Source organism: Sturnus vulgaris, chromosome 22 (genome assembly GCF_052056855.1).
Source record: "Sturnus vulgaris isolate bStuVul1 chromosome 22, bStuVul1.hap1, whole genome shotgun sequence".
Classification (NCBI taxonomy): domain Eukaryota; kingdom Metazoa; phylum Chordata; class Aves; order Passeriformes; family Sturnidae; genus Sturnus; species Sturnus vulgaris.
In genome coordinates this window covers 8,671,448-8,689,359 of record NC_142264.1, presented here as the reverse complement: position 1 = coordinate 8,689,359, position 17,912 = coordinate 8,671,448, and the positions used below count along the sequence as shown (strand labels likewise).

The 17,912-nt window shown below is 59.4% G+C and overlaps 2 protein-coding genes across 2 annotated transcripts in view; one reads left to right on the top strand and one right to left on the bottom strand.

The window, feature by feature from the left end:
* The first annotated feature begins 1,150 nt into the window (after positions 1-1,150).
* SLC31A2 (solute carrier family 31 member 2) lies at positions 1,151-6,325 on the top strand. The gene is made up of 4 exons (XM_014881076.2): positions 1,151-1,369; positions 3,944-4,010; positions 4,858-5,044; positions 5,563-6,325. The coding sequence occupies exons 1-4, from the start codon at positions 1,364-1,366 to the stop codon at positions 5,729-5,731; spliced, it is 429 nt and encodes a 142-aa protein (XP_014736562.2). The 5' UTR covers positions 1,151-1,363; the 3' UTR covers positions 5,732-6,325.
* A 96-nt stretch (positions 6,326-6,421) lies between these two features.
* NIBAN2 (niban apoptosis regulator 2) overlaps positions 6,422-17,912 on the bottom strand; it is a 29,108-nt gene continuing 17,617 nt past the window's right edge. Inside the window, exons 5-14 of the mRNA XM_088177360.1 lie at positions 16,993-17,160; positions 13,195-13,310; positions 13,010-13,114; positions 11,696-11,858; positions 11,165-11,352; positions 10,841-10,996; positions 10,037-10,153; positions 9,503-9,610; positions 9,271-9,382; positions 6,422-8,860 (exon numbers count right to left, since the gene is read on the bottom strand). Coding sequence (XP_088033486.1) covers positions 7,671-8,860; positions 9,271-9,382; positions 9,503-9,610; positions 10,037-10,153; positions 10,841-10,996; positions 11,165-11,352; positions 11,696-11,858; positions 13,010-13,114; positions 13,195-13,310; positions 16,993-17,160 — 2,423 coding nt within the window. The 3' untranslated portion in view covers positions 6,422-7,670. The remainder of the gene's footprint in view (positions 8,861-9,270; positions 9,383-9,502; positions 9,611-10,036; positions 10,154-10,840; positions 10,997-11,164; positions 11,353-11,695; positions 11,859-13,009; positions 13,115-13,194; positions 13,311-16,992; positions 17,161-17,912) is intronic.

The window sequence follows — 17,912 nt, the reverse complement described above, 5'->3', positions numbered from 1 at the left end:
AAGAAAAAAAAAAACAAGGAGCAAAACTAGCACCATCTTGGGAAAAGGGGAAGGAAAGGAGCTTTTCTTTGCCAGGGTCAAGTGCACAAATGTTTGGAGCATTGATTTCCCAGGACTGGGCTGGGAATTGGCCCTGGTGAGCCCGGGAGAGCTCAGTGTGGTGCTGCTGCAGCACCTCCATCCCACCAAGTGCTGCAAAGGGGTGAAAATGGTAACCCCCCCAAATCCTGCCTTGGTTTTGAGTGTCCATCTCACTGAGAGGGATTTAGTGGTGTAGAGCCAGGCCCTGTAGCACTGGGTGCCTTTGTGGGCATCTGCACCTGCTGGTACTTGGGGAAACTGAGGAAGGGGCAGCTCAGCACTCCCTGTCCCAGGTGTAATGGGGATGGTTGGAATGTTCCAGCACTGAGCTGTGACCTGTGTGCTTCTAGTCACAGCTGGGAGGAAAGTTCCCCTTTGTCCTGCTTGTCTCTGGGGAAAGTAAAATCCTAGAATGCTAAATGGTTTGGGTTGGAATAGAGCTTAGAGACCATCCAGTGCCACCCCTGCCATGGCAGGGACCCCTCCCACTGTCCCAGGCTGCTCCCAGCCCCAATGTCCAACCTGGCCTTGGGCACTGCCAGGGATCCAGGGGCAGCCACAGCTGCTCTGGGCACCCTGTGCCAGGGCCTGCCCACCCTGCCAGGGAACAATTCCTGCCCAATATCCCATCCAGCCCTGCCCTCTGGCAGTGGGAGCCATTCCCTGTGTCCTGTCCCTCCATCCCTTGTCCCCAGTCCCTCTCCAGCTCTCCTGGAGCCCCTTTAGGCCCTGGCAGGGGCTCTGAGCTCTCCCAGGATCCTTCTCCTCTCTAAGCTGAACACCCCTAAAAAACTTTCAGCATTTTTAGGGTGGGGAGGGGACCAGCAGAAAATCCCTTGGGCGCTTTGGATCAGCTCCGGGACTGGGATGGGGCGGGGGGAAAGCGGATGGAGCCAGGAGCGAAGGGAAAGCGAAACCCCGAGCGCGGAGGGGCCGGGACGCGCTGTGCCCGGGGAGAGGAGGAGGGGACACACACGGCAGTGACAGGGGATAGAGGGAGGGACAGACATGGCAGTGACAAGGGATGGGGGAGGCGGGGACACACACGGCACTGATAGGGAATGGAGGAGGAGGGGACACACACGGCACCGCCCCGGCCCGGCCGCACTACAGCTCCCGGGGAGCCCCGCGCTGCTGCGACAGCGCCGCGACATCGGCGCGACAGCCCCGGGACAGCCCGGGAACAGCTCCGGGACAGCTCTGGGACAGCCCCGGGACAGCCCCGGGACAGCTCCGGGACATCAGCCCCGCGCCGGGCCCCGCGCCCGCTGCCACCGGCACCATGCAGGTGAGCCCGGGGCGGGGCGGGCACGGCACGGCCGGGACCGGGACACCTTCCTGGAACTCCGGAAATCCCCCCGGGAACCCTGTGATTCCCCCCTGGAACCCCGAGAATCCTTCCTAGAACCCCGAGAATCCCCTCTGGATCCCCTTAAATCTCCCTGGAACCCCGTGATTCCACTCTAGAATCCCCCTTGAACTCCGCGATTCTGTTCTGGAACCCCGCGAATCCCCCACGGATCCCCCAGTGATTCCACTGTGGAATCCCGTGAGTCCCTTCTAAAATCCCATAAATTCCCCCTGGAACCCCGAGAATCCACCCTGGAGTCCCGTGAATCCCCCCCGGAACCCGTTAAATATCCCTGGAAGCCCATGATCCCCCTCTGAAACCCCGAGAATTCACTCTGGAAGCCCTTAAATCTCCCTAGAAACTTATGAATCCTCCCTGGAACCCCTTTAGTCCTCTCTGGATCCCCTTAAATCCCCTCTGGAACCCCACAAATCCTCTTTGGAACCCCATGAATCTTCCCCAGAACTCCATAAATCTCCCAGGCAGAGTCGAGGGTCAGGTTGGACGGGGCTTGGATCAGCCTGGGATAGTGGAAGGTGTCCCTGCCCATGGCAGGAGATGGGACAAGATGAGCTTTCAGATCCCTCCCAACCCAAATCATGCCACGGTTCTGTTTGATATTTAAGGCTCCCAGACCCCTTGGTTTATTAGCAGCAGCCCCCTGAACCAGCAAGGCCTGGAGGGTGACACCAGGAGGAGGATCCCAGTTTGGGGACACCCCCACGGGCAGTGTGTCCCCAGTTTGGGATGCTGTGCTGCTCCAGGTGGGGTGGGGGTGCTGCAGGAAGGCAGCTTTATCCCAAAGTGTGGGATCAGGCATCCCAGCTGGACTGGAGCAGCAGGCTGGGCTGCAGCCTGGCACTGCTTTGTGCAGGCACCCCTGGTTTTGCTAAAAATAACCCCAAAACTGCAGCGGATCCAGCCCTAACTGCACGTTGAGGTTTCCCAGCAGTGTTTTTTTTCCTGGTGTGAATTCCTGCGGGGGAGGAGCTGGGCGCAGCCTCACCTGGGCTCCTGCTCAATCCCTGCTGCGTGGGCAGGTGGGGGAGGACAGGATCCTCTCCCTCTGAACAACATCCCTGAGCCTGGCACATCTCCCTGGCTCTTCCCTGTTGGGAAGAATGCAGAAATTTTTAGGATTTTACCCTCCTGGCCTTCACTCACCAATAAATCTTTCTGTGGCAGCACTGTAGGAGAGGAGCTGTTGGCCCAAGGAGCATCCTTTTGGTGTCACACCCAAAAACGTGACTCCACCCCAGGCTGGGCAGCAGAGGGATCTTCTGGATCTCTGGAACAGGCTCCCAGGGAAGGGGTGGAATCACCATCCCTGGAATTGTTCAAGAAACATAGAGAGGTGGGACAGGGTTTAGTGGGGACCTTGGCAGTGCTGGGTTAATGTTTGGATTTCATGATCTTAGAGGGCTTTTCCAAAGTTAATGAGTCTGGTTCTCCCATCATTTCTGTCCCCATCCCTAAAACTGTAACCTGCTCCTTCCACCACACTGCAGACCTGTGGGTGAAGCCTGTAAAGGAGAAATAGTTTCATTTAAAGGCTAATTATCATTAATCTGTGGCCAAAGGAGGCTTGAAAGGGTGAGCCAATTACATGAGCTAATGTGCTTTGGGTAACAAGGGCCGAGGGGTGTAATTGGAGCCGGGCTGTGGCCTGAACACCCACAGGGCATTGGATGGTATTTCTGGCTGAGGCTGATCCTGCTCCTGTCAGTCGCCTCTGCTGGTGTTGGAAAAGGCAGGAAAGAGCAGCTAAACACGGATCCAAACATGGATCCATGCAGGAGAGGAGCAGCCATGAGCTCCACAAACGCCTCCTAGAGAGATTCACCAAAGGGAGCACGGAAAAACCAACAAAATTCCACCTTTTGAGCAAGATGTGGCAGCTGGGTATGAGCTCTGCAGCCGATGTTGCACAAGAGCAATTCCTGCTCCTCCTGTTCCAGCGGGGTGAAGGAGGAGGGGTGGTGCCTTTGTAGGGCCTGGCAGTGTTGGGATTGATGTTCCTCTGCCAAGGAGGCACCCCTGGACCTGGCCCCCATTGTTGGGTGCTCACATTTGAGGCTCTGGGTGCCTTGGTGTTGAGTTTTTGAGTGTCCTGGCAGTGCAGGAGGCAGAGGCTCTGCCCCTCCAGCTTCCCCTCAGCCTCCACCTGTCCCCAGGGACCTTCCCTCCCCCAATCCACGTGGATGAAGCCCTAGATTCATCTTTCTTTGTCACGAGGGTAAACTGGCTTTTTGTCCCAGCCCAGACACGCACAGGAGCTGCTGCTGGGGGTGAAACTTGTCCTGCTGGAGATCACGGGAGGAGTTCAACTCAGGCAGCGTGACTGTGATTGTCTGTGCAAGTTCCTCTTCCCATTTCAGAACTGGGGAAAAAAACTTGCACCATTTGGTGAATTCCCAGATGAGCATCCCAGGATGGGGGTTTCCTGCTGACAGTGTGGGCACCCATCACCCCAAGGAGCTCCAGCACAGCCCCTTCCCCTTTCTTTTCCAGATGACTTTCTACTTCTCGGACACAGCAGTGCTGCTCTTTGACTTCTGGAATGTGCACAGCCCCACAGGTAGGCTGCCAGCACTGGGACATCCCTATCCATCCATCCATCCATCCATCCATCCATCCATCCATCCATCCATCCCTCCACTCCCTGCAGAGCTCTGGGCAGAGCTCTGGGCAGAGCTCTGGGCTCCTCACAGCCTTCACCCCACGGCTCCTGGAGCACTTTTTGGCAGGACCTGCCCTGTCCTGCTGAGCCCTGGGCATGCCCAGGGCAGTGCTTGATCCTCCCAAGCCAAGAGCAACAAACAGGGAACTGTGTGAAGCCCCCCCCTCAGCCTGCCAACCCTCCAGATCACTCAGGGATGGCTCAGCTTCCCACTTTTACACTTTTCTTTCTGTTTTTCATGATTATCCCAACATCATGTTTTAACTCCCACGTTTTTCATGGAGTTGATGCAAAGCTGCCTATTTGTTTCACAGCAGCTCTCTGGGACAAGAGGACACAGCCTTAAGCTGAGCCAGGAGAAGTTTAGGCTGGACATTAGGAAAAAATTTCTTTACAGAAGGGGCGTTGGAAGGGGCTGCCCAGGGAGGTGGTGGAGTCACTGTCCTTGGAGGTGTTAAGGAAGGACTGGATGGGGCACTCAGTGCCATGGTCTGGGTGAAAGGGTGGTGTTGACTGAGGTCACAGGTTGATCTCAAAGGGCTTTTCCAACCTCATTCTGTGAATTAAAAAGCTAAATACATCATTTCCTGACATTTAACAACCCTGCTGCCCAACCCCAGTGCCAGGAGCCCTCCACCTCACCCCGTGGATATTCCCAAACAGCCCGTGCTGGGTGCTGCTGTGCCCCTGTGAGCCCCACAGCCTCTCCCCTTGCATGGGCAGTGTTGGGATGTTTCTCCTGCAGGGATGGTGCTCTCGGTGCTGGTGATCCTGCTGCTGTCTGTGCTCTACGAGGCTGTGAAGATGGGCAAGGCAGTGCTGCTGCAGCGGGCACTGCTGGCCCTGCCCCGCAGCCTCAGCCAGGAGGCCCTGACCCAGCCCCAGGAGGGGGACAGCGGGGACAGCAGGGACAACAGCTCTGCACAGGGCAGGTACCACAGGGACCCTCCTGGCACTCACCTGGGGGGCTCAGGGGTGGCTCTGTGGCCCCGTGGCCAGCACAGAGGGGAGAAGGGCTGTGAGGAGGAGTTGTGGGCTCCCAGGGAAGGGGGGTGTGTACAGCCTGGGATGGCTCCAGGGGCAGCCCAGACCCTCTGGGAGATGTCCAGGGTGGTGGCTAGAGTCTCATGTTCCCCTCCCAGGGGCTGTTGTGGGTGCAGGAGGGTCCTACTGGTTTGGGGATATCCCACAAGCCTGGCCCTGGCAGTTCCTTCCTTTGGAGCCAAGCCCAGGATTTTTCCTCCTGTATTTAATCCCAGATTATTCCTGAGGCTGCTGTTACTGCCAGCCTCATTGATTTTGGAGCAGGATTTCCCCCTGAGCTGCTGTTTGCAGCCCCCACCCCTCTCCCTGCTCCCCAAACCCGCTCTGCCCACTCCAGGCTCCCGGTGGGAGGTGATTCCAGCTGCCCCAGCCCCTGGTTGATGGCATTTCCCATCTCCTTCCGCAGGTGGTTTTGGTTCCACGTGGCCCAGACGCTGTTCCACGTGCTGCAGGTGGTGCTGGGCTATATGGTGATGTTGGCTGTCATGTCCTACAACGCCTGGATCTTCCTGGGGGCCATCGCTGGCTCCACGCTGGGCTATTTCATGGTGTACCCCCTGCTCGGCCGGGGCTAGGGCCCCCTGCCCTGGTGGCACACGTGTCCCACCTCCTGCTCCTTTGTCTGGAATAGCTGCTCTCACTTCTGCTGGGTCTGGCTTTGTCCCCGTGCTCGGTGGGACACAGAACCCCAAGGACTTGCTGGGGGCTGGCCCCGCTCTGGGGATGGGGAGCCCCATGGCCAGCACTCACCACGCTGCCACCGGCCTCGGCTGGTGGCTGTCCCCCGGCTCTCAGGGACCTTTGTCCGGGTGATGACAGCAGGGGGAGTGCTGGCATTTCCTCCCCCTCCCTGCTCTTCGAGGAGGTTCATCCTGGCTGGAACGGGAACGATCCGGTGACTTGCTCGGGGAGGGGACAAGCTGGGGACAGGGACCCCTGCCCTCCTGCCCTGCCCAGAGCTGCCCTGCACCAAGCCCTTCTTCACACAGTGCCTTTGGGGACACTGGGGGGGTCCTGCCACCCCACCCTGCTCCTGTGCAGTGCTTCAGGGATGGGGCTGGAGCAGCCCCTGAGCCGCTGGTGTGGCTGTGCCAGGGGGGAAATGCTGCTCCAGGTGCCTCTTGCTGCTTCCTCAGGACACCCCTTTTAATAAAATCATCTCAGCTCCACTCCTGCTTTGTGTCACTGCTGGGTGGGCTCAGGATGTGACACCCCTGGGTCACAGTGGGACTGGAGAGGAGGTCAGAAATAAGGAGAGTCTCCTCTGGCTTTAAATAAAGCTTTTCCATTTTATTATTTATTATAAGCATATCTTTAAACATTTGTATAACTTTCTTAATAAAATATCCTGGAAGAGACAGGTTTGAAATTCACAGAGAAAGGCACTTTGAAGGGGAGCCTCCCAAGGCATCTTTGGGGGCCCCCCTGAGTGGGTTAGGCTGGCCATTCCCCTTCTGAGGCAGGTGGCACCTGAGCACAGGTGGGTGTTGGGGTGCTGGTCCCTGCTCCAGGTGTCACACCCAGGAGTCCTGCAGACCCTCAGCACCTCTTTTGGCATCACTGTGTGGGGGCTGCAGCAGTCCTGTCCCCATCCCTGTGACAGATGGGGTCAGCAAACCCCTGCTCTTTGCTCAGCCATCTCAGCAGGTGCCAAAATCTGCAAAGCTGGACAAACCATCCATGGAAGGTGCTGAGGAGATCTGGAGGGTCAGGGCTGGGATCTCTCCACTGCACAGCAAGCTGAGCCTGCAATTATCCCAGTCCTGCCAGGCACAGCTGGGACACGGCATGAATGCCACCTTCTCCCAGGGACTGAACTCTGAACCTAAAATAGCTCCTAGAAGATCCTGGGGTGAGGATGGGTGGGGATGAGCTCTGGATGCTGTGAGCCCGGCCTGGGTGCTGTGAGCCCGGCCTGGGTGCTGTAAGCCCAGCCTAGGCACCAGCAGCCCATGCTTCTTCCCCTCGGCAGTGGCTCAAGCCCCCCAGCATTGCTGTCCCTGTCCTGTCCCCATTTGCCATCCTGTTTTCCATCATCCCCTGCAGCCCCCACTCCACTGGTGCTCCCGGAGCCGGCCGGGGGGGATGGCAGTGGGGCAGGCTCCCAGGAACCCCCCCAGACTGGGGCAGGGACAACCCTGGGGACAGCCAGGAGCGTCCTGCACCCCCACCCTCAGCAGGGCTAGTGCCAGCCCCCCCCCCCCCCCCCGGCACTGGTGTGGGGGGCAGATAAAGCTCTTCAGTAAAAGCATCTCCTCAGTAGAAAAGAAAATAAGGCAGAAGAAGGACAGAGCAGAGCGCAGGGATGCCCCGTGCCACACTGGGGCCACCCCCAGTCGGGCCCAGCTGGGGCTGTGGCTGTGGGCAGCCCCCCAGGGCAGCGGGACCCCCGCAGTAAGGTCTTGGTGTCCCCATCCCCTCCCTCTCCCGCGGTGCTGCTCTCCATCCCGGGGGTCCTACCCCCCTCCCCCAGCCCCAGGGTCACCGGGGCCAGTCCATGGCAGGGGGCTGGGGCTAGAACTCAGTCTGCACCCCCTCACTGCTCTCTGTGCTGGCCCTGGCCTGCGGGGGGCTGCGCTCCCCGTGCTCGCCTGTCTCGTTGTCACCGTGCTGCTGACACGCCGGTGATGGGCTCTGGGCTCCAGGTGGTGCTGCTGTGACATGGGGCACCTCGGCCTCTGCTGGGACATCGGCTCGGGGGCTGGCTGCTGCTGCTGTGGCCTGTGGCACGCCGGACACTGATGGGGGTTCAGCTCCGGGCACGGGGGATGCTGGCACGGATGATCTTGGTGTGGCGTGTGGCACCTCAGCCTCTGATGGGACATCGGCTCTGGGCACAGGTGATGCTGGTCCAGGATGTTGTCCCCCAGCCCCTGATGGGACATCAGCTCCAGACACGGGGGAAGCTGGCACGGATGATCTTGGTGTGGGGTGGGGCACCTCAGCCTCTGATGGGGCATCAGCTCTGGGCACAGGTGATGCTGGTCCAGGACGCTGTCCCCCAGTCCCTGCTGGGACCTCAGCTCCAGGGACAGGTGACAATGCTGGTGTGGCACACTGTCCCCCTGCTGACACTTCAGCTCCAGGCACAGGCGGTGCTGGTGCAGCCCGGCGTGTCCCGGTTCCTGATGGGACCTCGGCTCCAGGGACAGGTGACAATGCTGGTGTGGCACATTCTCCCCCAGTCCCTGATGGGATCTCAGCTGCAGGTGCTGGTGATGTCACACAGTGCACCCCATCCCCGTCACGGGCTGGACCTTGCTGTGTGCCATCCCCTTGGGCAGCCCCGGGCAGCAACGCCCCCTCCTCGCTGGCACCACCGCTGTCGGTGCCGTTCATCAGCCGCTCCTGTGCTGCGCCATCCCCGAGGCTCTCCTGTGCCAGCGCCTCCCGGATCTCCTTCACCGCATCCCCGGGGCTGGGGGGCAGCCCGGGCTGTGCCTCCTCTGGCTGCCGTGCCTCGGGGGAGCCGGGCTGCAGCAGTGCCTCGGCCCCGTAGGGCAGGGCCCCCTCGTCGTCCTGGATGACCGACACCACCTGCTTGGCCCTGCGGCGCCGCTCGGCCTCGGGCTGCCCGCTGTACTCCTCGCTCCAGTCGATGGCCAGCCCCTCGCCCAGCAGGTGCAGGTTGGGATCGCTGTTGTGCATCACCATGCTGTCCCTGTACAGGTTGTGCTTCCGCTGCACGGCCGCCTCCTTCACAGCTGGGGACAGGGAGGGACGGGTCAGGGGGGCTGTGGGCACTGCCAGGCTTGGGGCACCTTGCCCAGTCCTCCCCGTGGGTGGTGGGAGAGGTGGCTGGAGCTGGGAGAGGGGTCAGCATCCCACCCACTGCTCAGCCCTGCCAGTGGGGAAGCCTGGTGGGAAAGCTGCTTCTGGGGCACCCCCTGCACCCTGCACGGGGTCACCCCTCCTCATACAGCCCCCAGCACAGTCACCCCTCCCTGTACAGCCCCCAGCTGACTCTGCATGGGAACACTCCTCCTTATCCAGCCCCTGTCATAGGGTCACCCCCTTCCTGTACAGCCCCCTGCAGAGGGTTACCCCCTCCTCACACAGCCCCCAGCCCCGTGCAGAGGGTCACCCCTCCTCACACAGTGCCACAGGACCCTACCTTGCATGATGTCTTTCATCACTGACTGCAGCACCACCTCCTCGTAGGTGTTCTCCACCAGGATGAAGCTGGCAAAGTCCTCAAAGATCAGCTCCTGAAACTTGGCTAATTCCTGCCAGGGGAAATATGGCTCAGCCCAGCAGGCTGGGGGAAATGGATGCTCCAGCCCCTGCACGGGGGTGGACAGCCCTTCCCCACCTTCTCCACATCCCAGACTTTTTTCCCCTCTTACCCCCTTGCAGGTGGGTGCCAGCTTTTTCAGCAGGAAGGGGATGGTGATTTGCAGCAGGGCCTCTCTGAAGAACTTCTTCCTCACAGTGCTGCTGTCATAGTCAAATTTCTGCAGGGTGAGAGGGTGCCCCAGGTCACCGAGGGCTGTGGGCTGGCAGCCCCCTGCCCATGGGCACAAATCCTTGAGATGTGCCCCCCAACCCATCTGCACAGGCATGAACAGGCCCTCTGGCCTCACATCCCTCTCTCCAGCTGTTTCCCAGTGTTTCTGAGCCCGGGTAGGAGCCAGCTCTTGCACTGCTGGCTGCAGGAGGGTTTGAGGGGCAATCTGAACCCTGGGGAGCTTTTACAGATGTGCTCAGAGGGGACCTGGCTCCTCCAGCTGATTTCCCACTTGACTGCCCCCAGCAAAACCCATGAGAACCTCAATAAAAACAAGTATTTCCCCAGAAGACTCATTGAAATAGGTACCATCACTCCTGGCCTCTTCCCTGGCCCTGGAACAAAGCCACCAAGGCCCTGACCCCTGCCTCACCTTGAGCACCCTCTCGAGGATGCGCTGGATGGATTTGCACAGGTCGTCCTTGCCCTGCAGCTTGCCCAGCTCCTGGTGCAGCAGTGTCTCGAAGGTGTACACAGCATCGTCCATTTGCTGCAGCCAGAGACATGTGGTCAGTGTGGGGGTACCCAAAGGGCGGGCAGGGGGCTCTTGGGGCACACTGAGATGAGACTTAGCACAGAACCCCACTCTGGTTTGGGTGGAAAGGACATTAAGCATCATCCAGTGCCACCCCTGCCATGGCAGGGACCCCTCCCACTGTCCCAGGCTGCTCCAAGCCCCAATGTCCAACCTGGCCTTGGGCACTGCCAGGGATCCAGGGGCAGCCACAGCTGCTCTGGGCACCCTGTGCCAGCCCTGCCCACCCTGCCAGGGAACAATTCCTGCCAATATCCAACAGGCCAAGAGCCTTCACTCTGGAGAAATCCCTGACAGCCCAGCATGGCATCCACAGCCCTCACCCCGAGGATCAAGGGTGTTGGGAGAAGAGGGTGCTCAAAGCTGGTGTTGTACCCCCTCATCCTCCTACATCCCGCTCCAGGTTAGGCTGGATCAGACCCCAGAATTGGCTCACTGGCCTTGCTGGTGCCAGTGGGCTTGGTGGCAAAGGGGCAGCTGTGCCAGGATGCCCAAGCCCACCATGGGCCCTGACCAAAGGGGCTCCATCATCCACCCTTCGAGACAGCATGGATATCCCAGCCTGGGTTGGACCAGCCTGGGCTCCCCAAACCTCTGTTCCCAGCTCAGAGGGACAGGGGAGGACCCTGGTGCCCATCCCACCTGTCTCATGTGGATCTGGGCCCTCTGCTTGAAGACAGACGTGCTGGAGACATCGAATCGCTGCTGCAGACCCTCCAGTTTCAGCTGGTCCATCTTCTCATAGCACGACTGCATCTTCACGGGGTGGAAGGCCAGGTGGGAGAGCTTCTCCATGTACTGGGGACAAAGCCAAGCTCAGCCTCTGCACGTACTCAGGGCAGGGACATTCCACCCCACACGGCTGGAATCTTCTCAGCCTGGGTCTCTCAGTGCTGCCCACACCGGGGGTGGAAGCAGCACTGGCCCTGTCACCCCTAGGCTGGCAGGAGCAGCAGCAGCTCTCACCTCCACCAGCTTCTCCAGGCCGCCCTCGTTGACGACGTTCATGTTCATGTCAGTGACCTCCTTGAAGAACACCTCCCTCACCTCGGCAAAGCCCTGGCTCGTGGGGGTCATCAGGGCCTCCAGGATGGAGGAGATGTAGGGCTGGACGTGGTTACGGACACAGACCTCTGCCTTGGGCAGGACAAAGGCTGGAAAAGGGCGGGGATAAGCACGGTGAGGCTCCTCTGTCCTTCCAGCCCTTCACAGCACATCCTAAACCCACCCCAGGGAGGACGAGCTGCCCCTGCTCCCAGGCCCCTCCAGGAGGAGTCTCCCCCTTTCAGGATAACACAAGGAATTCCCGCAGAGTGCCCCTGGTCTGTGCTGAACCCATTCCTGCCCCACTGCCACGCTTGGGGGGTGACTGCCCACCTTGTCCCTGATCTCCTGGGACAATGCCAGTGAGGACATGCACTCCCCAAGGGTTCTGCACCCCGGGAACAGCCACCCCAGGAGCTGTGGGCACACCCATAAATCCCTGCAGGGCTGTACCTCGGATCTTGCTGGCCAGGTGCTCCTTGGAGGTGATGATCTGGTCCATGTCCGTGCGGATGGTGCTCTCCAGCTGCGGCCGCTCCTGCTCACATCTGGCCACTGCTGCATCATACTGGGCCTTGGCCAGCTCATAGACCATCCTATAGACAGCATCTGACACCTGGGGGCACAGGTGGGGGGGTCAGAGTCCCCCCCACGCCTCCAGCTGCATCCCCAACCATCACCTGCAGCACCAGCTGGCTGCAAGACCTGCTGAGCCATCCCCTGTGCCCTGACAGGACCCTTCCCCACAGCCTGGCAGGGGTTTCCACACCAAGGACCCCCAGCTGGGTGAGATGAAGCAGCTGCAGAGCAGAAATGGCTTCCAAGAGGTGCTGGAGGGCCAGAGAGGTGAGCGCTGCCTCCATCAGGCAACAGCACCAGGTAGGGCTGGGACTGCTGCAGATCTGGGGATGCTGCATGTCTGGAAATGCTGCATGTCCAGGAATGCTGCAGATCTGGGGATGCCGCAGGTTTGGGGATGCTGCATGTCCAGGAATGCTGCATGTCCGGGAATGCTGCATGTCTGGAAATGCTGCATGTATGGGGATGCTGCAAATCTGGGGATGCTGAAGGTCTGAGGATGCTGCATGTCTGGAAATGCTGCAGGTCTGGGGATGCTGCAGACTGGTGGTCCAGGGACAGTGGTAGTTCAGGGATAGAGGTGGTCTAAGTGAGCCCACCCTGCAGTCTGTTCCCTGCCCTGTTCACCCTCCCCGGGGTGCCAGAGCAGGATGGAGTCGCTGAGGCTTGACGCTCACTTTGCTGCCAAAGGCTGCGATTTTGGGGCTGTTGGGACTGGCAGGATGCAGAGCCCTCCCCCTCCTCCCTCCCCCGGGCTTCCCAGACCGCAGCCGCTGGAAAAGCAGCGTTTGTGTGTTTTCAGGCCGCTCAAGTGGCCCATTACGAGCCTGGTGGTAATTATCGGGCTTTAAGGCTTTTAACAGGCAGTTGTGAAGAGCCCTCAGTCTTTCGCAAGGGCTTGGGCTGGATTCAGCCCGTGCTGCTCTAAAAATGGCTCGCTAAATTTAGCCAGGACGGGTTTCGCTCCGGGGCTGGGCTTCCTCCTGTTTGCTCGCCCGGCCCCAGGGACGCTGGGCAGGGCTGGGGCACAGGAGGAGCTTTAAAAAGGCACAGCGGAGAAAGGACGGATTCTTTGGAAGGGGCCGGGAGAAGGGGGCACCGAGCCCGGCGGGGAGGGAGGGAGGGTCCCCAGGCAGGGCAGGGGGAGGGCAGCGCTGCGGACCCCCTCGGGCAGCCCCAGCCCCACACCTGGATCCAGGTCCGCTGGCGCTCCGGGGCTTTGCCCTTCAGCCGGGGCCCGATGGTGCTCCTCAGCTCGGGCAGCAGCTCCTCCATCACCAGGTTGCTCAGGACCTGTGGAGGCAGGAGGATTTTGAGGAGCCTGCTGAGCCCCCCACAGCCCTCCCAGCGCGGTTTGGGGTGCGGGTGCTCACCTGGGTCTCGTTGCCGCAGAGCATGTCCCAGGTGCCGTACTGCTCCTTGGACTGCCGGTACATGCGGATGGCGTCCGTGAAGGCTGGAGCCTCCACCTTGGAGTCCTCGGAGATCCCTGCGGAGGGGATGCGTGTGAGCAGCCTGGGATTGGGAATGAGGGGCAGCCCAGCACCCCCAGCCCACCTCTGTGTGCTTCCCCCACACCCTCGGAGCCGTGCGAGCCCCCAGGGATTGTCACCGGGATTGTCACCTGTCACCTGTCCCAAGCCACTGTCCCTGACAGGCTGGGGGGCACAGAGGATGGGGGGCTCCTGCTACGTCCAGAGTGGTCCCCTCCAGAGTCACCCCGAGGGCAGGGAGGCACCAGGAGCAGGGGCTGGGTAGGGTGGGGGCTGAGTGACCCCCAAATGGTGCACGGGGACCTGGGGACTCAGTGAGCTCCAAATGGTGCACGGGGAACTGGGGCCTGAGTGACCCCAAATGGTGCACGGGGACCTGGGGGTTCGGTGACCCCAAATGGTGCACAGGGACATGGGGGCTCAGTGACCCCAAATGGTGCACGGGGACCTGGGGGCTCAGTGACCCCAAATGGTGCACAGGGACATGGGGGCTCAGTGAGCTCCAAGGGCACAGCAGGAGCAGAGGCTCAGCAGGATGGGGGGGTTCAGTGCCCCCCAACACCACACACACCCAGTGAGCCCCCAGCAGTGTGGGATGGGCGAGCTGCAGGGGCTGGAGGAAGAGGGGCCCTGCAGGGAGCAGCGTGGCTTGGAAGGAAGAGGAAAGTGGCCAAGAGGCTCAGGAGTGACTCAGGGCTGGGCTGTCCCGGCTGAGTCACTGCACACGAGGGGGGCTCAGGTGTCACCCCCACCCTGCCACAGCACCCTCAGGAGGAGGGGCAGGGCTGGGAGCCTCCCCAGCCAGGAGGAGATGGGGACAGTGGGCAGGCAAGACAGCTCCGGAGCTGTCCCATGCGTGTCCCTGCCTTGTCCCAGCCTGTCCGGGCTGTGGAGCTCCCTCCCAGGCAGGGAAACACCCCTGGGAGAGAACCCTCCACCCGCAGCTCCCCTTCCCATGGCTGGAGGGGGGGATCAGGATGGGATGTGAGCCAGGGTGAGCCTGCTGGGAGGTTCCAGGGGATCATCCCTGCAGTGCTGACACGTCCCACACCACCTGGCAGTGCTGGGGACACGGCCAGGTGTCCCAGAGGGACAGCCCGGGGCAGTAAGCAGATCTCTCCCAGTGCAAACAGACTTTTCTAAGGTGATTACAATTAACTCCAAGCCTAAGCAGCTTTTGCTAAGGGGCAGCTTTATAATCTGTCAAAAAAAAAAAAAAAAAAAAAACAACAAACAAAAACCACGGAGAAAGTAAAATCTGTTCCTTTCTCAGTCCTTGCTGAGAGCCAGAGCTGGGCTGAGCTTCCAGGGGTCGGTGCTGCTCCATCCACAATCCCTCCCAGGTGGGACAATTTCTCACCTTCTGTCCCTACAGGGCCTGGGGCAGGATTTGCCCCCAAGAACTTTCCCAAGGTCACTCACTGCAGGCTGAGCCTGGGGCCATCCCTGAGTTTGTCCCCAGCCCTGTGCCCTGTCCTGGCAGGGCTGCTCTGAGAAGCCCCCGTGCCACTTCACAGGGCAAATTTAATGAATTTCCTTCATTAATGGGTGGTTTAGGGTCTGGAGGGACAGGACACAGGGAATGGCTCCCACTGCCAGAGGACAGGGCTGGATGGGATATTGGGCAGGAATTGTTCCCTGGCAGGGTGGGCAGGGCTGGCACAGGGTGCCCAGAGCAGCTGTGGCTGCCCCTGGATCCCTGGCAGTGCCCAAGGCCAGGTTGGACACTGGGGCTTGGAGCAGCCTGGGACAGTGGGAGATGTCCCTGCCATGGCAGGGGTGACACTGGATGGGTTTTAATGTCCCTTTTAACTCAAACCATCCTGCAACAAGGGGCAAGAGCCCTCAGGGTGGGCACTGCCCAGCCCCAGGTGACACCAGACTGGAGAAGGGACAGTTTTGGAGCAGCCAGGGGCTCCAGGGACACCAGAACAGAGCTGCACATCCCCAGTCCTTACAGAAGAGCTGTTACACAAACACAGTCTGAGAAAGGGAGGTGAAAATTCCCACACGAATCACAACAGAGGCAGAAACAGAGCCTCTAATTTAAGGGGAAAAAAAATACAACCTAAAGTGCTTTACACCAACAAAAGAGCCTTCATGGAATATGAAACAGGATCCCCGAGCTCCCAGGAGCAGAGAGGGGCAGGAAGAACAATGTCACAGACAAATCCGGGCTGGAGGAATGCAGAAGCCCCAGCACCGAGCCCTCCTTGGCCACTGCCCACTTGGGAAGGCTTTTCCATCACATGCTCAGGACAAGGAGAGGCAGGAGAGGATTTTCTGGCACGACCGTGGCTGGCAGAGGGGGTGGTGGAGGGGCTCACACCTCCCCTGTGTCCCACAGCAGCAGCCAGCAGGTGGGAGGGGAATTAGAGATAAAAACTGGGGCTTTGTTAGCAGGAGATCGAGCCCTCTTTTCTGCACAACTGGTTCTGTCACAGTCGCTGGTCCAGCCAGCACGGGGGGTTCTGGGGTGCTGAGCTCCTCCAGAAATGATCCTCAGGGGGATGAGGGGTCACAGCACCCAGCCCCACACAAAGGAGCCCAGGCCATGGCTGCACTGAGGGGGCACATTCAGCCCAACGAGCTCAGAGACCCCCAGCACAAAATAAAAAGGAAAAGAGCAGTTTTTGGGGAGATTTCATCTGACATGGGAGGATTGAAATGTGTGAGCCTACCCTATTACAGCAGTTCTGGCAAAACTGAAGCTACCCAGAGTTCCCAGGAATGAAAGAAGCATTTAGAAATTGGGCACTGTCTAGAACGCCCACTAAAACACTCAATTTTGAGCAGGTTTCAGCTCTGGCACCGCCTTCCTCAGGAAATTTCTCACCATCCCAAGCACGGCCAGGACCTGGGGCTCAGCCCAGGAGTGCCCAGGCCACAGCCAAGCAGGAAAATCATGTTTTCCTGCCAGAGTATCACTGACGTGGGAGGCAGTCTCTGCCTCTGCTGGCTGCACAGCTCTGCACCTCCTGCCCACAGCCCTGGCGGCCCTCGAGGGGGGCTGGGGTTTGATGACTTTAATTAATAAATATTTTCTCCCTCAGGATGGGAAATAGGCATCAGGGCAGCTCTGGAGCCAGGCTTTGTGCTGACTCCGGGGCAGGTATGCTCCTGGGGAGAGGATGGAACAGGGCACAGGGATGCTCCAGGAGCTGGGGGTGATGCTGGCATTGATGAGATGCTCAATCAAGGAATCCCAGACTGGTCTGGGTTGGAAGAGACATTAAAATCATCCAGTGCCACCCCTGCCATGGCAGGGACACCTCCCACTGTCCCAGGCTGCTCCAAGCCCCAATGTCCAACCTGGCCTTGGGCACTGCCAGGGATCCAGGGGCAGCCACAGCTGCTCTGGGCACCCTGTGCCAGGGCCTGCCCACCCTGCCAGGGAACAATTCCTGCCCAATATCCCATCTAATTCTATCATCCTTCAGCTTAAAGCCATTCCCTGTGTCCTGTCCCTCCAGCCCTTATCCCAAATCCCTCTCCAGCTCTTCTGGAGCCCCTTTAAGCCCTGGAATGATCTCCCCTAATCTTTCCCTTCTCCAGAGTTACTCAACAACTCTTCCTCATGAGCTCCAAACCATCCCATCTATCCAAAACCCCCGAGGTGGCCTCTGCGGGGTCCCTGAGTGCAGCAGGAGGGCGCTGGTGTCCCCAGGTGTCACTCACCGTTGTTGCAGTGCCGCACGCAGTCCTGGAACACCGCCCGCCACTTGTCCTGCTCCTTGCCCGTCATCACACAGAAATAATAGTGCCGGGCATAGGGGTGCCACAGGATCAGTGGGAAATCCGTGGGGCACTTCAGGATGGGAGAGTGCCCCGATTTCGGGGTCACACCTGTGGAAAAGCGTGCATGGTTTGAGGGGGAGATGGGGACAGACAGGGATGGGGAAACTGAAGGGCTGGGGGTGTCCAGCAGGGATACACAGACCCTTCAGCTCCTTCCCAGGGCATTAAAAAAAAAAAACAACCCAAACAAACTGTAAAAAGAGCCTCATTTTTCTGAAAAGGAGATCAGAATGAAAATTGAAAAGTGCAACTGAAAGTAATTAAAAGTAAAATTGAAAGTAATTAAAAATAATGCGGTTCTCACGGAGCCATGGACACATTTTCCTTCCTTCCTGGAATCCTTCCTTCCTTGAACCCTTCCTGGAATCCTTCCTTGAACCCTTCCTAGAATCCTTCCTGGAATCCTCCCTCCCTCCCTCCCTCCTTCCCTGGTAACTGTGGCAGGATCTGGCAGCACAGACCCCACACCCCACTGTAGGAACAGGGCTGTTCTTCCCTACAACCCCAAAACTGCCACTTCCCAAAGGTGCCCAGGGATACTATATCCCAAAAAAACCCATTCCTGAAGGTCTTCAAGGATACAATGCCCCAGTCCCATCTTTTTCGAGAAGGTCCTTAGGAATGCTACACCCCAAAATCACCCTTTTCTGAAGGTCCTCAAAGATGCTACATCCTAAAACTACCCCTTCCAGAAGGTCTTTAAGGATGCTACATCCCAAACCCACCTTTTCTAGTTTGTTCCCAGGGATACAACACCCCAAAATCACACTTTTCTGAAGGTCCTCAGGGATACAACACCC